The 16,392-nt window shown below is 37.3% G+C and overlaps 1 protein-coding gene across 6 annotated transcripts in view; it reads left to right on the top strand.

Annotated features, from left to right (window-relative positions):
* The window catches only part of CARMIL1 (capping protein regulator and myosin 1 linker 1), a 346,904-nt gene that overhangs the window by 249,346 nt on the left and 81,166 nt on the right, over positions 1-16,392 (top strand). For all 6 annotated transcript variants that reach the window (XM_053602593.1, XM_053602591.1, XM_053602592.1 and 3 more), the window contains exons 25-26: positions 7,639-7,767; positions 10,043-10,174. In XM_053602593.1, the coding sequence (XP_053458568.1) occupies positions 7,639-7,767; positions 10,043-10,174 (261 nt within the window). The remainder of the gene's footprint in view (positions 1-7,638; positions 7,768-10,042; positions 10,175-16,392) is intronic.

The following is a 16,392-nucleotide window of genomic DNA, read 5'->3' as shown; positions in this document are numbered from 1 at the left end:
CATTGGATACTTTTTCTTCCATTCTTGAGAAACTTTGCTAAGAAGAATATGTTCCAGCTCCATCCATGTAAACATGAAAGAGGTAAAGTCTCCATCTTTTTTTAAGGCTGCATAATATTCCATGGTGTCATATACCACAATTTATTAATCCATTCATGGGTTAATGGGCATTTGAGCTTCTTCCATGACTTAGCAATTATGAATTGGGCTGCATTAAACATTATGGTACAAATATCTTTGTTAATAGTGTGATTTTTGGTCTTCTGAATATATACCTAGTGAGTAAATTCTTGAACAAGAAAGTACGGCTTATGAAGTATAAATAGGAAATGGTAGCAGAAATAAAATCATAGAAGTTATAAAAGCTGAAAGAAAGTTTTAAAAAATAGCTACTTTGGGACAATCTACTTTGAACTGTAGGGTTAAGAGATATAGGATTACATGTCTTTTCTTATGAGGCCCACAATTATAATTTTGTGACTATATTTTACAGGGTTTTAAATTTTAATATCAACTTAGATGAGTTAAATAAAAATAATATATTAAAAAAACTTAGACAAGAAGGGCAAACTTAGTTATTGTTACATAACAGAGTATAAATGTGATAAAACTAAGATTAGGAGTTGAGGGAAATAGTTGAATGGTAACATTAAGTATGCTAAATTTTTAGGTTTCTTTTCATAGAGTCATCTTAATTGTAAATCAGAAATATACAAATAAATGTACTATTTAAAATGAAATCCATCAGAAATAGTAAAGAAGTAAAAGGTTTTTGGGGTTTTTTTTTTTTTGAGACAACGTCTCACTATGTTGCCCTCAGTAGGGCTGTGGCATCACAGCTCACAACAACCTCAAACTCTTGGGCTTAAGTGAGTCTCTTGCCTCAGCCTCCCAAGTAGCTGAGACTACAGGCGCCCGCCACAACGCCCAACTGTTTTTTTGTTGCAGTTGTCATTGTTGATTTTAGCTGGTCCTGGCTGGGTTCGAACCCACCAGCCTCCGTGTATGTGGCCAATGCCCTACCCACTGAGCTCCTCCCAAGAAGCAGACCGTTTTGACTGGTAGGGAAATAATTTTGTCATCGTAGACCATTTTTTATGGTTTGCACTGTTTTCTTGTGCAGATGTCATTTAATTTTTTTGTTCCTTTTTTCTTAAAAGAGAATGAAAGAAAAATATTGATAATAATACATCATGTATAGTATCTCAGTTCGGTAAAGTATGGATGACTGGGTAGATAAGCACAGGGATTTGTAAAAGGGTGTTCATCAGAATGTTAATGATGGTTACTCAGGTGATATGGTTAGGTGCATTTTAATTCTCTTGTCCTTCTCAGTATGATTTGAATGTTTTACACTGTAAACGTGTATTTTTAAATAAGAAAAATTAAATCAATACATGTTGAGGGGAAAAAATAGTTGTACACTAGTGAAGTAGCAGGACTTTTGAGAAAGAAAACATTATTTTGACCTTACTAGTGGCTTAAAAATCTAATTTCTGGGCGGAGCCTGTGGCTCAGTTGGTAAGGCGCCGGCCCCATATACCGAGGGTGGCGGGTTCAAACCCAGCCCCGGCCAAAACTGCAACCAAAAAATAGCCGGGCGTTGTGGCGGGCGCCTGCAGTCCCAGCTACTCGGGAGGCTGAGGCAAGAGAATCGCTTAAGCCCAGGAGTTGGAGGTTGCTGTGAGCTGTGTGATGCCACAGCACTCCACCAAGGGCAATAAAGTGAGACTCTGTCTCTACAAAAAAAAAAAAAATCTAATTTCTTTCTCTGTAAGGGACTAATATTAGCTTAGTACTTTATGGTTTACAGTTATTTCCAAGTTTTAGTGTTTTACATTAAAAACAATGAGAGTTACATTAAAACTTTGCTTCTTTATGAGCTCCCATAATGCAGCCTTCTTTTCCTAATGTAGGATCTTTCCAACATTTTTCCTAATTCAGAGGGGATTTTGCTCATCAAAAAATTACTGCAGCAAACTGTAATGCTTATTCTTAAAAGTACATTTCATCAAGTGAGAGAAAATTATACACAGGAGGGGTATGTGGATGTTTAATTCTGCATAGACGGCATTATTCTGAATTATTTGAGTCATTATATAGTAGGTATATTGCCACCTTTTCACTCTGGGAATTTCTTAGGACATTATGATTAGCAGTTTTCAGATTTTAATCATTTCAGTCACTTCAGGAGGGATTTACTTTAAAGTTTCCAGAAATCTGAAAACTTTAATGTGACTCTGTGACTAATACCCCTGCCACTCCATAGTCAGTCATCATCGTCAGGTGACACTGAGGCATTAATGTAAGTTTTCACAAAACATTAAAGTCTTATACTTATTCACATACTTTTTTTTTTTTTTTTTTTTTTTGAGACAGTCTCACTATGTCACCCTTGGTACAGTGCCGTGGCATCACAGCTCACAGCAGCCTCAAACTCTTGGGCTTAAGCAATTCTTTTGCCTCAGCCTCCCAAGTAGCTGGGACTGCAGGTGCCTGCCATAACATATATTTTTTGGTTGCAGTTGTCATTGTTGTTTAGCTGGCCTGGGCCAGGCTCCAACCTGCCAGCCTTGGTATATGTGGCTGGAGCCCTACTCACTGAGCTGCAGGCGCCAAGCACTATTCACATACTTTTTGTTGTCTGCTGACTTTGATTAGGAAAAATTTTATCAGACACAACTTTCTACCTCTGCTTTTGATCCTTTCTTTTCCATCTGATAAAGCCTCTTAATTAGGAGTAAGAAAACCTTCTATGTGAAAACCAAATAGTAAATATTTTAGGCATTGGATCACATAGGGTCTCTGTTCAAACTACTGAGCTCGGCTGTTGTGGAGTGAAGGCAGCCATAGACAGCGTGTAAATGAATGAGCACAGCCATCATGATAAAATCGTGCTTATAAAAACAGGCCCCGAGTTTCCTGCCATTTGCGGAGATCTTCCCTTTAGTCTTCTCACTCAAAAAAGAAAAAGAAAGAAAAAGGCAGTTTACTGCTTAGAGCTATTTACTCAGAATATTTTCCTTCCTTTTTTTCAAATGCATATTTTTATTTATTTATTTTTTTTGGCCGGGGCTGGGTTTGAACCCACCACTTCTGGCATATGGGACTGGCGCCCTACTCCTTGAGCCACAGGCGCCGCCCCATTCAAATGCATATTTTTATATTGGAGTTATAATTATGTTGCTGTCCACCTACATTGTAACCTTTGAAACGTGACCACTGTACCTATGTATGTACTAAAATAGCTCTCTCAGTGGTCACTTTATCACCAGGACCAGGGGACTTTTTCTGCTGTTTCATCTTTTGATGAAAAGAGACAGTAAAGTAGTTAGGAACTTGGACTCTCTAATCAGATGGCTCCTCATTGGTTCTGCTATTCCTATGTGTGTGAATTTAGGTTAGTTATGTACTAACCTCTTTCAGCCTCAGTGTCTTCGTCTGTAAAATGGGAATGATGTTAACACCGTCCCAGAAGAAACTATTAAGATTAATTGAGGAAATATTTGGAAAGTATTTGGCACCTCACCAGTAAATATTTGTTGTGTTGCTATTATTTTTATTTTCATGATTACTGTCCTTGATCACCTCATCTTTCTTAAAACTCACTTTTCAGTTCATTTGATAGTATGCCACTCTGAGTATCTTTCTGCTGCTCTTATGTCTTATTTGTCTCCTTTCCACGTGACTGTCCTCTGCCAAATGCAGCAATTTTTTTTTAATATTTTTATTTTTTGGTGGTGGGGCACCATACACTGGTTTATATTCCATTTGACATATTTTCATCACACTGGTTAACATAGCCTTCCTGGCATTTTCTTAGTTATTGTGTTAAGACATTTATATTCTACATTTACCAAGTTTCACATGTACCCTTGTAAGATGCACCGCAGGTGTAATCCCACCAATCACCCTCCCTCCGCCCACCTCCCCCCTCCCTCCCCTCCCTTTCCCCCTTCCCCCTATTCTTAGGTTATAACTGGGTTATAGCTTTCATATGCAAGCCATAAATTAGTTTCAAAGTAGGGCTGAGTACATTGGATACTTTTTCTTCCATTCTTGAGATACTTTACTAAGAAGAATATGTTCCAGCTCCATCCATGTAAACATGAAAGAAGTAAAACAAATGCAGCAATTTTCAAAGCTTTACACTTCATGTTCTCTTCTTTTGGCTAACTAATCTACTTCTATTGTAACTGTCTCATCTATTTTAACTCATTCATCTAACCCTTTAGTTCCTGTTTCTACTTTTCCCACTCATAGCACACCAAGATATCAGTTACTAAGACCACTCTCATCCTTTTGAACTGATTTTGCCATTTCTCTCAGTGACGTAATCATTCACTGAGGAGGGAACTCCTGGAGCCATCTTAGACTCTTCATTTGCTTTCTTTAGCCACAGCTAGGTGTGATTCCTCCTTTTGGAAGTTTCTATCATTCATTTATTATTGAACAAACACTCATAAGGGTCTATGGTGTGGCAGGCACTATTGTAGGAAATGGGGGTTCAGCAGTGGAGAAAATAAAATGTTTCTGTCTTTGTGAATATTATTTCATGTAGCACTTTTTATCTTTTGTAACTGTTAATTGTGAATATTTCTTTCCACTTCTAGGTTTTGAAGTTGCTTGATGGCAAGGCATATATACGGTTAAGGACTGTAGGTCTTCTGTGCCAAGTGTTTAGTGTATTTCTCTTGAATTGTAGGAAAAAACAGACATGGAGAAAGATAACATTTTCCATGAACAGGCTGTTTCCTGAAACTAAGAACAACTTAGTAGAGAGAAGTTATCAGATAGTATTTATTGCACATAGTTCTAAGTGCTTCAGTTCAACAGCCCTGCACATTTGAAAATGCCTAAATCACCACCAAACATGATATGAGTTAGCGGTGTGACATGGTTACCAAGGAAACGAGTTTGACTTGTACTACATTAATGGATGTTATGTTGTACAGTGAGGAAGGTGATTCCTCTGTTTACCTCTGTGCTTACCAGTGTTACAATTCGTGTTACTGAGGGGGCATAGCCTGCTTAGGAGATTCTAGGTGAAAGACAGAATGCAGAAAAGTGACCTTGGAGGAAAGGGAGTGAAGGACTGCAGAACTGTGTCACTGGAGGAGTGATAAAAGGAACTGGGAATATGAGAGCTGAAGAAAAGAAGATTAGGGAAGAAAAGATTCATATGCTTAAATATTTCTAAGACTGCCACATGGAAGACAGTGTGTGATTGATTAGTCATTGGGCCCTTCAAGAGAAAATATGGGACCTTTTGGAAGGATATAGGAAGACAGATTAGGACTCCAAGAAAACCATGCCCAAGAATGGCAGAGCACATTTCCTTGGAAGGAAGTTTCTCAAACTATGGCAGTCAGTGACCTTTTCTTTGGTTGCTTTAGAGAGACTGAACACCAGGGGGTTAGGGTGAAGTAGAGATGTCTAAGACTGTCATCTACCATGAGGTGGCATAAATCAAGAGATTATGGTCTTTCAGGTAGTATGTCCTTCATCTTTCACACATATGCACTTGAATTACGGGACTTGAATTATGAACTGATAGTCAAACTCCTGGATTGACTTTTTTCAAAATGTTTAATTTGTACTCCATGTAATCATTTTATGTCATCCTAAATAGTTTACCATTTCTGGGCCTTAAGCTCTTTCATCATAAAGCATCCAAATGTGGTTTATAGAGCTGTGCTCAGAAGAATCTTTGAGACATGAGATTTTGTGTCTCATTTGAGTGGAAGAACTAAATTTTTATGTTTCTTTTGGTTGTGATTTAAAATGTTCCACTTAAAGATAAACCATTTAGTAAAGTTCACTTTAACCCTCTGTCCTTGGTGAATTCTTAATAGCACATATTTCAGAAGTCTCTTTGTTCTTTCATGACAATGAAAGATGATCAGCTTTACAGTGCTACATGCCTCTCAGATTGCTCTTACGTTCCTCCAGTATATATTAGTTCCCTTCTTAGTGTGTGGTTTATTTGCCTCTTGAAATTAGGTATTCATTCTTGGTAAGATATGAATTATTGATGACCATTTTTGCTTCAGGAAATACAGATCAATACAATAGTTAGAAGAGTCAGAATTCATATCAATTAAGAAGGTTTTTAAAAACATATATTTAGCTCTCTGCAGGGCATTGTGTAAATGTAGAAAGTTAAGATATGATTCCTGCCCATAAGCTTAGATTTTAGTTGGAGAGAGTATGATAAGAGAAGCATTACCCATATATAACTTCTTTTTCCTATGGGGAGCTCAAGATAGTTCACTTAAGTAGCCTTAATACATTTTACTGGACAATAGGAGCTGTCCCTAATGTCCATCGGTGTTGACATTACTGACCCTTTGTCAACAGAGTAGGTGCTTTGAGTGGTCTTATTTTCCTGGATTGTCTTAATACACTAATAAAAGACAATGGGGTAGACTTTCTAAGCTCAGTTTTACAAAGAGAGATGGCAGTGCTGCAGCAGGCAGACACAGGCTGTGAAATCAGACCTTAAGTAATCACTCCTAAATCTTCTGGGTAGTGAAGTAAAGTTTCTACCATTTTGGAATTTGTGGGGGAAAGGTAGACTTCAGCTTCTTAGAGTCAGGATATCAAATTGTTCAAAATATAAAAGTGTTAATTTAACAGAAAAAGAATATTGTTGGATTCTCTGTTCTGCCAAATGAATTATCTAATGGAATGGGACACTTGACATGTTAAGTCTCTAAAGAGATAGTAACTTTTTTTAAGAACCTGAAATAGACCACCTACAGCTCTGATCAAAATGTAGGAGAAACTTTTTAAACCACACCGTGGTTTTCTTTTCCTGCAGACTTCTATGCTTTCTTTATACGTTTTTCTGTATAAGTACAAATATAGAAAAGGCCATAATCCTATCCTTCTGTAGTGGTTTTTGTCTACCAGTGATCTACCATTTCCCCTTTGGGTTTTGTATTTAACCTTGTGGAACAACTGAAAATAATCCAACTGCAATTAACCTGGGTGGGAGATCTTACTGGAATAGAAATTAGATGTTATTAACTTGGTCATTACTTATGTTCATGTAATAAAACCTCAACTTTTGTTCATTGGTAGTTCTTAACTTGTACAGATAAATTCTTGATATAATTAAATTAACTCTAAAAATACCAGTTTTCAGTGGATTTTTTGGTTTCAGTAATACTGAGACCAGCTTGTAGTCACTATAACAGTCTCACCAATGTCATTTCATTTCTGTTTCCTCAGTATGTAATACGACATCTGATGTGTCAGGGGCACTCAATAAAGTTAGTAAAGGAGAGTTACTGTATAGCAGAATGTCACTGCATAGTTACAAGATTCTGAATTATCAAGAAGTGTTTTTCACTTGTGTTCCCTGTGCTTTATTTTCTAAGGCAGGAAAGGGAAACAAAATGTCTTAAAAGGTTTTCTGGAGTTGGTGTTGCCAAAGCCTTCTTGTATGAATAGTTAAACTAAAATAGTAATTGGGTATAGCTGTATCGTTGAAGATCCCAGTTAGAAGTTTTCATTCTTGTGCAGTCTGTGTTTACTGAAGTTTTTCATCCTCCTTCATTCTGTGTTTCCTTCTATCCGAATATGGGCTAGGCTGACTTGGATGTTTGCTGTCCTTTTTCTGTTTTGGAGCAGATGATTGACAGAATATGTGTGAAAGTACAAGATCATCTCAACTCTTTACGAAACTGTGGGGGAGATGCTATTCAGGAAGATTTAAAGTCAGCAGAACGGCTCATGCGTGATGCTAAGAACTCTAAAACGGTGAGTTTCACTTCAGGCTATGTGAGAGTCTGGTGTAATAAAAAGATTTTTAAATTCAATTTTAGAAACTAGTTCCAACTTTCTTTACTTCTTTACCTCTCTACCCAATTCCAAGGTTACTAATAAGTGGCAGAGTGAACTGAATAATGCAGAAAGCTGAGGGTGTAATATACAGAGGGTATGATTGGGCCTTAAGTAACTGGGAAGGTAGCTATAATTTAAATGAGTAATAAGTCATTTAAAATTATTCTGCTTCTAAGCTAATAACATGGGACTCTCCTCTGTCACCTCCAAAAGGGAACTTCTCTCTCATTAGAATGTGGTTCCCAAAGTGTGCCTTAGTGGAGAAAGAACTTAACTGTGAATTAGAAAAACTAGAATCTAGTCTTAGTATTGCTATTGAATCACGTAGTCGTTGAATGTTACGGGTATGAGGCATCTCGTATAATAGGTAAGTCAAATACTCTTGTGATACAGAAAGCAATACCCACCTAGATCGTGTAATTGCAGTATGTCAATCACTGGGTTATTCACGAAGCAGCCAAATAAGGAGACAGAAGAAAGATCTCAAATCTACTTCCTGGGAGATAGGGAGATAGGGTTGGGGCATATTTGTGGGATAAAGAAGCAGGATAGCCTCAGGCATGGGGAAGGGTAATTAGAGGTAAGAAAAGTGAGGTAACTGGCGCTCTGCACATGTGGAGTCAAGCTTCATGGCTCCTCATGAGACATATGTTCAGAAAACAATGGCATTAGCATGATCTGAGGAGGGAGTTTTGGGCCCTCTGATTTCAAAAGGTCATACAGTGGATACTTGCACAGGCCCACTTAAAGGGTTAGTGGTCTCATTCTACTTGAACTAGACAAGAGCTGACTCTACGTTTCTGAGAAACGTCTTAGGCAATTGTTACTATAGTAATCTGTGTGTCAGAGTATGTCAGAGATGTTATCTATAAAGAAGCTGGTGGTGGAGATTTAGTTACATTTACTATATTACTTAGCAACATGACTTTTAGCTCATAGCTGTATAGGTTTTTAAATCAACTAAAAGCAAGTTAAGTTTGATGGGCTCAGTTTTATAAGAAATATATATTTGTTCTTTGTCCTCAGTTGCTGGCTCAGAGCTCCAAAAACCCTTGTCACTTCCTGAGTAATAGAGATAGTAGGAGCTTCTTTGTTAGTGACAATGAGCCCCTTTCACCCACCATACTGGTGTTCATCCTAATGAGGTGACCCTTAGCTAGCTTCAGGAAGAGAGCACTTGCCAGAGGAGTCAACCATGTGATTAGAGCCTTGGGTCTTTCAGCACCACCCCCAGATTTCTTGGGAGGAAAGAGGAACTAGGGATTAAATTTGGTCACCAGTAAAGCTAATGATTTACTCTATCATGCCTATATAATGGAACCTCCATAAAATCTCTAAGCAGTGGGGTTCAGAGAGTGTCTGGTTGATGCACTCATCAAGGCACTGGGAGTGTGGTGTACCCAGAGAGGGCATGGAAACTCCCCACGCCCTTCCCACACCCATACTTTGCCTTATGCATCTTTTTTTGTTTGGTTATTCCTGAGTTGTTTCCTTTATAGAAAAAAAGAAAAGAAAACCAGTAATAGTGAGTAAAATGCTTTCCTGAGTTCTATGAGTCCTAGCAAGTTATTGAACTTGAGCAGGGGGTTGTTGGAACCCTTTAAATTTATACCTGGTTGGTCAGAAGTACCAGTGACAACCTGGGACATGTGACTGGCATCTGAAGTGTGAACAGTAAGGTTATGAGACTGAGCCCTTCACTTGTGGAATCTGACGCTAACTTCATGTAGATACTGTTAGAATAAAAAAAAAAAAAGAATTGAATTGAATTATAGATCACCCAATTGGTGTTTGCAGAGAATTGGAGAATTGCCTGGTGTAGCAAACCCCTACACTTTGAGTACCAAAGTGTTGTGAGTAGAAGCAGCTCAACTCTTATACTCCAGATGAGACATTAGGATACGAAGGAATAAGGTACTGTTCCTGTGGTTTTAAAGCTGCTTAGAATGACAGAAGTGATCAATGTGGAGGTCTTCTAATCCCCAGTCTTTTGTTTCTTAGCGTTGCTGTGACTTACTGAACACAAAGGAATGCCTCCTTATGGTTTTACTAATCTGTGGGAAGAGCCTCTGGTCGAAGATAGATTATCCCTAATAATATTTCTTCAACTTTTCATTAAGTCTACAATGACTTTCATTCTTACTGAAATATTTTAATTACTGAGAGGTTACTTTTTATTTTTCTTAAACAGTTGTTACCAAATTTATACCATGTTGGTGGTGCATCTTGGGCAGGAAGCAGTGGCTCATTATCCAGTCCAATTCAGGAGACCCTGGAATCAATGGCCGGTGAAGTTACAAGAGTTGTAGATGAACAACTAAAGGTTTGTAGGTTTTGTTATTTAACTATGTGTGATAGCATTTCATACCCTAGCTATCTATGTTTGATAAATTTGCAGGGGTGGGTGTATGCATTACACACAGATGCATGTGTGGTGAAAAAATGAATACTATGTCTTTTCTAGCTTCATTTGTACCTTCTTACATACTTAATGTAAAAATCTATTTTTACTATTATTTTTGATGGTAAACCTCTAAATGTACTTAGTATATGATAGGTTGCCACGAAGGGGATGTTTAATTTTTACTTAGATAAGGGCAGAAAGAGAAGTATGCTTCAGGAAATATTATTTATTTATTTATTTACTTGTGAGATGGGATCTTGCTCTGTCACAGGCTAGAGTACAGTAGTGTGATCATAGTTCACTGCAGTCTCAAATTCGTGAGCTCAGGTGAGCCTCAGCCTCCTGAGTAGCTGGTACTACAAGCACGGACCACCATGCCTGGCTAATTTTAAAACTGTTTTTTAGACCCTGAGTCTTGCTATGTTGCCCAAACTGGTCTCAAACTCCTGACTTCAAATGATCCTCTGACCTTGACCCTCTCAAAATGCTGGGATTGCAGGTATCAGGTACTGTGCTGGACAGGAGAAGTTATCTCCCATTATTATTAGATATTTGATTTAGAGAATGTGAAACATGATGCAAACTACATTTATAGTCCCTAGATAACTGCTTACATGAAGAGCTTGTCACTAAGTAAATAGACAATAATCCTGGTACAAACCTGATAGAAAGATTAGGAAAGATAGTTAGCGTGAAGTTGCAAGGTACCCAAAATAGCAAAAATCTACCATAGACTCACTGAGTGAAAAAAGGTAGGAAAAAAATCTCTGAAATTTTTTGAGGTATAGGGTAACCTAAGATCAGATTTTTCTTTTTCTTTCTTTTTTTTTGTAGAGACAGAGTCTCACTTTATGGCCCTCGGTAGAGTGCCGTGGCCTCACACAGCTCACAGCAACCTCCAGCTCCTGGGCTTAAGCGATTCTCTTGCCTCAGCCTCCCGAGTAGCTGGGACTACAGGCGCCTGCCACAACGCCTGGCTATTTTTTGGTTGCAGTTTGGCTGGGGCCAGGTTTGAACCTGCCACCCTCGGTATATGGGGCTGGCGCCTTACCGACTGAGCCACAGGTGCCGCCCTCTTTTTCATTTCTTTTTTTTGAGACAGAGCCTCAAGCTGTCGCCTTGGGTAGAGTGCGTTGGCTTCACAGCTCACAGCAACCTCCAACTCCTAGGCTTAAGCGATTCTCTTGCCTTAGCCTCCCAAGTAGCTGGGACTACAGGCGCCCACCACAACACCTGGCTATTTTTTGGTTGTAGTTGTCATTGTTGTTTGGCGGGCCCAGGTTGGATTCGAACCTGCCAGCTCTGGTGTATGTGGCTGGCACCTTAGCTGCTTGAGCTACAAGCGCCAAGCCAGATTTTTCTTTTTCTTAACTTCAAGAAACAGCTACACCAGAGAAATTTTACATTTAGAAAGTCTTCATCATTTCCAATCTGTTTTTCAAGGATGCCCTAAAAAAAATCTAGCATGAATTTCTGTAATTATTTGGTCTGTTTTCTTCTGAGAACACAATTGCCTCCCCTCATAGGATTTGATGTGCAACTCAAGAAGGAGTTTGTCTCTGTCTTCCTGTACATATAATTCAGGATCATTTTTATTTTTTTTAATTGTTATTTTGAATCCACCCTGAGCAGGGACAGATGGGTAGAAAAAGGACTGTTGGTTGGTAGAGTTCTGTCAGACCATTTATCGCCTAATAAGTAGTACTTATTTTATTCTTCATGAAGTATAAAATATGTAAGGAGAATATTTTCTTACATATTTAAAACAAAATAAGCTTTGTCACTTTTTTCTGAATACAAAAATGTAACTTATTCTTTGTGAATGTTTAAAAAGTACTAATAAGTTAAAAAAAAAAAAGGAAATAAAAATCATCTGAAATACCAGAGATAGTGCCACTGTTAATATTTTAGTGAATTTCAGACATTCTGTGCCAACACAATACAATTATACATACATGTCATCATATTATACACACCGATAGTAACCTTTTTATATTTGACACAATGTCATAAATACAATTCTGGGTAATGGTAATCATTAGAATGATAATGATAATCTTTGTCATTTTTAAGGGCTACATGGTATTCCATTGTGTGAATATGCCAACACAATTTATTTTCTAATTTCTAATTAATTTCATTAGAGTAAATCCCTAAGATTGATCCATTTCTAAGACAAATACTATATATATCTTATAGGTGTGGGGCATGTTGGCTCATGTCTGCAATCCTAGGACTCTGAGAGGCCCATGTGAGAGGATCCCTTGAGCTCAAGAGTTTGAGACCAGCTGGAGACCCCATTTCCATTAAAAATAAAAAATTGACCAGGCATTGCGGTGGGCACCTGTAATCCCAGCTACTCAAGAAGCTAAGGCAGGAGGATTTCTTGACCCAGGAGTTTGAGGTTGCTGTGAGCTAGGCTGATACCATGACGTTCGAGCCTAAGCAACAGAGTAAGATTCTGCCCCCCCCCCCAAAATATGTATATTCTATATTTTCATGTACACACACACACGTATATATATATATATATATATATACACAAACTGCTATCCAGTAGCATCCATTGCTTGTTTTACTATGTTCTCATCCTCATCTTAGCAATGCTAAATATTTAATATTTTAATACTTTTCAATGTAAACTGGGCAAACTGGCACATACCTGGAATTCTACATAGGACGCTGAGGTGGAAGAATTATTTGAGCACAAGAGTTCAAGTCTAACCCAGGCAACATAGTGAAACCTGGTATCTTTAAAAAAAAAAAAGTTTTAAATGTAGTGAGTATAAAATAAAAATCTCTTTGTATCTTTTGGATTTCTTCACTAACCTATTGATTCAGGAAGTAATTTTATTATCCATTTGTATGTCTTCTCTTGTGAAGAACCTATTCATATGTATTGCCCAATTTTTCTCTTTAAAATGTTGGTAAGAACATTTCTTACATACTAAGACTTGGCTGGCATTTAAATCTGTATGAAACATTGCAGCAGGACCTTCCCTCTCAAACAGCTTCAGACTGTCAATTGCTATTTTAACTGGTCTAAATCATAAATTATCCCTTATATCTTTGGTGTCCATTTCCTTTTCAGTACATTAAATTGTTGAGATAGGTGGTTTAAAGCTCCTGAGCAAGACCCCTTCTCTACCAAAAATAGAAAAATTAGCCAGACTTTGTGGTATAAACCTATAATCCCAGCTATGTGGGAGGCTGAGGCAGAAGGATTGCTTCCCAGGAATTTGAGGTTGCAGCGAGCTGTGATAACACCACTGTACGTACTCTAGCTCCAGTCAACAGAGAAAGATTCTGCCTCAAAAGAAGGAAAAAAATGCAAATATCTGAAGTAGCAGGTATTTGATTTTTTTTTAAGCCTGAAAAAATATATTTAGGAGTCAAAATATTTTTCTATAAATAAGCCTTCCCTACATTTTTTTGGTAACTTCTCAGTCACCTTGTTAGATATCACCTCCATTCATCTCTGCTTTCTTATTTCCAAGTATTAGAACCTGCTTTTCTCTCATTTTCACTGTCTCCAAGGTCCCAGCCTCCCAAATGCCTTTCTTTTTCCTGTTCCCTACTCACTTGTTTTCATTACTTTCGGACTTTCAAGTTTCCTTCCCTTTGGGGATGTCTGGCATGAATCAGAGTAAATCCTTAACAACACTTCTTAATTAAACATTACTTATTAATTTTCCTTTAACTGGATACACATTTAGTTGTTGATGCTTTCAGTGGACTATAAGCAGTTTATTTCCTATTTCCTTCCAGTTGATGTGAGAAATGGAAATCCTTTTGCTTTAAAAAATTTTTTCCCCATTTATCTGTTTATATGTACTCTAATGCATTGATTTTCTTAAAATTATGTAGGAAAAAGATTCTTTTTTTTTTTCTTCAGTTTTTGGCTGGGGTCGGGTTTGAACCCACCACCTCCGGTATATGGGACCGGAGCCCTACTCCTTTGAGCCACAGGCGCGGCCCAAAAAAGATATTTTTACTACAATCAGTATTCATTTATTTATTAAGCTATTATTAATTTTACTACTAGTATCAAATTTTCCTAGTTTAAAAGAAGTCTTTTTCTATTTTTCAAATTCCCTAAAATTAACATGTATACTAGCAAGAGCTAGAGTATATGGATTATTTTGTAAAATAGTTCTGTTACTTTGAAAGAATAAGTTTTTGCATCAGTGAATGGGAAAGAAGAAAAAGAAAACTAGCAGCTAAATAGCCCTGGATTTGTGTCCTGGCTTTGCTCTAAGGAAGTTGTCTAACTTTTCTAGACCAAGTTTCCTTGTGCAAGATTATCTTGGCTTCATGATATTTGTTCCAACTTTTAATATTAGATCATTCTGTATCATGGCCAGTGATAGATATTTTGAATGTTGGATGAGAATAAGTTCAAACAGCTCTTTGAGCCATCACTTTGAACCAAAGTGTTATTTCAAAAAACACAAGAATATCCAGATAAACCAGCTTTCCTGCAGACTTCCTGGAGGAGGAGAAATCACTAAGTTTGGAGAAATTCCTTCTCGAAAGAGGTAATATTTTCTATGGATTGGCCTGTTTTAGGTATTTTTAGGTGACATGTCTCCTGGTTTCCCTCTTTGATCCTAACATTTATTCCTGAAGTAATAGTAGATGAGTAAGTGGGATTTGAATGTTTTAACATAAGGAAACTTTCATTTTTCCCTTCTGGACTTAAATTTTAGGGTATTTGTGTTGGCCTGGGAAATTCATGATTTCACTCGAGGCTTAAATGTTAAAATACTTCACTGGTAAATTTCAGATTTACTTAGGATATGAGGCCTGAGAGGTTAGGTGGCGTTTTGTCAACTATTATATTAACTCAGTTTGGCTCAGAAGACTTCACTGAGTTTTCTTTTTCCTACACTTTACATTTTTCAAAGCAAAAGAAAAGAAGATTTCAGGATGCTTCAGTATGGAAGTTGTATTTGCTTGTGATAAATTACAGTAAGTTATTGGTGCACTGCAAGAATATACAGAGGGTGCCCCCCAAAATGTATATGTTTTAAGAAAGGAAAAAAACTATTAAAATTTTAATATTCAATATATGCCAATAATTTTTGTTATCTTATGGGCAGTGCCTGTGGCTCAGTGGGTAGGTGGCGCTGGCCCCATGTACCCAGGGTGGCAGGTTCAAACCCAGCCCCAGCCAAATTGCAACAACAAAAAAATAGCCAGCTGGTGTGGCAGGCACCTGTAATCCCAGCTACTCGGGAGGTTGAGGCAAGGGAATCATCTAAGCCCAAGAGCTGGAAGTTGCTGTGAGCTGTAATGCCACAGCACTCTACTGAGGGCAACGAAGTGAGACTCTGTCTCAAAAAAAAAAAAAAATTTGTTCTCTTATATCTCTTGTAATTGTAGAAGTCAAATGTGACTTGATTATTCCTTTCTTAAAATGTGTATACTTTTGAGGGTCATCCTCTATATATTTGAGTATTAATGTATTTTACAAATATTATACAGATTTCCTAAATATAATTAGTTGGTTTTATAATTAAGAAATAAAGACCCTTGTAACTGTCACGAGGGAAGTATATACAAAAACAAAGTCTGATTAACACATTTAAATTCAGCCTTTTCACTTGCGATTGTCTGAAGGTTATAAAACTAGTAAAATGAAGAATATGTAAGAAAAGTTAAGAAACATGGATAGAATGAGAAAGTTTAACATTTAAACTTAATTAAGCCTAATTAAGATTTCCAGAAGGAAAGAAAACACAGACTAGGGGAAGGAACATATAAAGACATAGTGGCTCAGAATTTCAGGGATTGATGAAAGACCAGAATCTTTAGATTCACGAAGCTCAGTGAAACCTAGGCAGTACAGATAAAAGCAAACCCACATCTAAGATCATCGTAATGCAAAGTAAAGAACACTAAAAACAAAGAGAAAAATCCTACTAGGAGACCAACATGGGGGTGGGGGAAGACCAATGTTAAGACTGACAGGTCATTTCTCAACAATTAATGGAAGCCAAAAGACTATGAAATAATATCTTTAAACTTCCGAGAAAACATTTTGTCAACCTAGAATTATATACCCAATGGACCTAATTCTTAAGAATGAGGATAAAATGAAGATATTTTCATCAAAACAAAAACTGAGATAGTTT

The sequence above is a fragment of the Nycticebus coucang genome, chromosome 9 (genome assembly GCF_027406575.1).
Source record: "Nycticebus coucang isolate mNycCou1 chromosome 9, mNycCou1.pri, whole genome shotgun sequence".
Taxonomy (NCBI): domain Eukaryota; kingdom Metazoa; phylum Chordata; class Mammalia; order Primates; family Lorisidae; genus Nycticebus; species Nycticebus coucang.
This window is presented reverse-complemented; position numbering and strand designations above follow the sequence as displayed.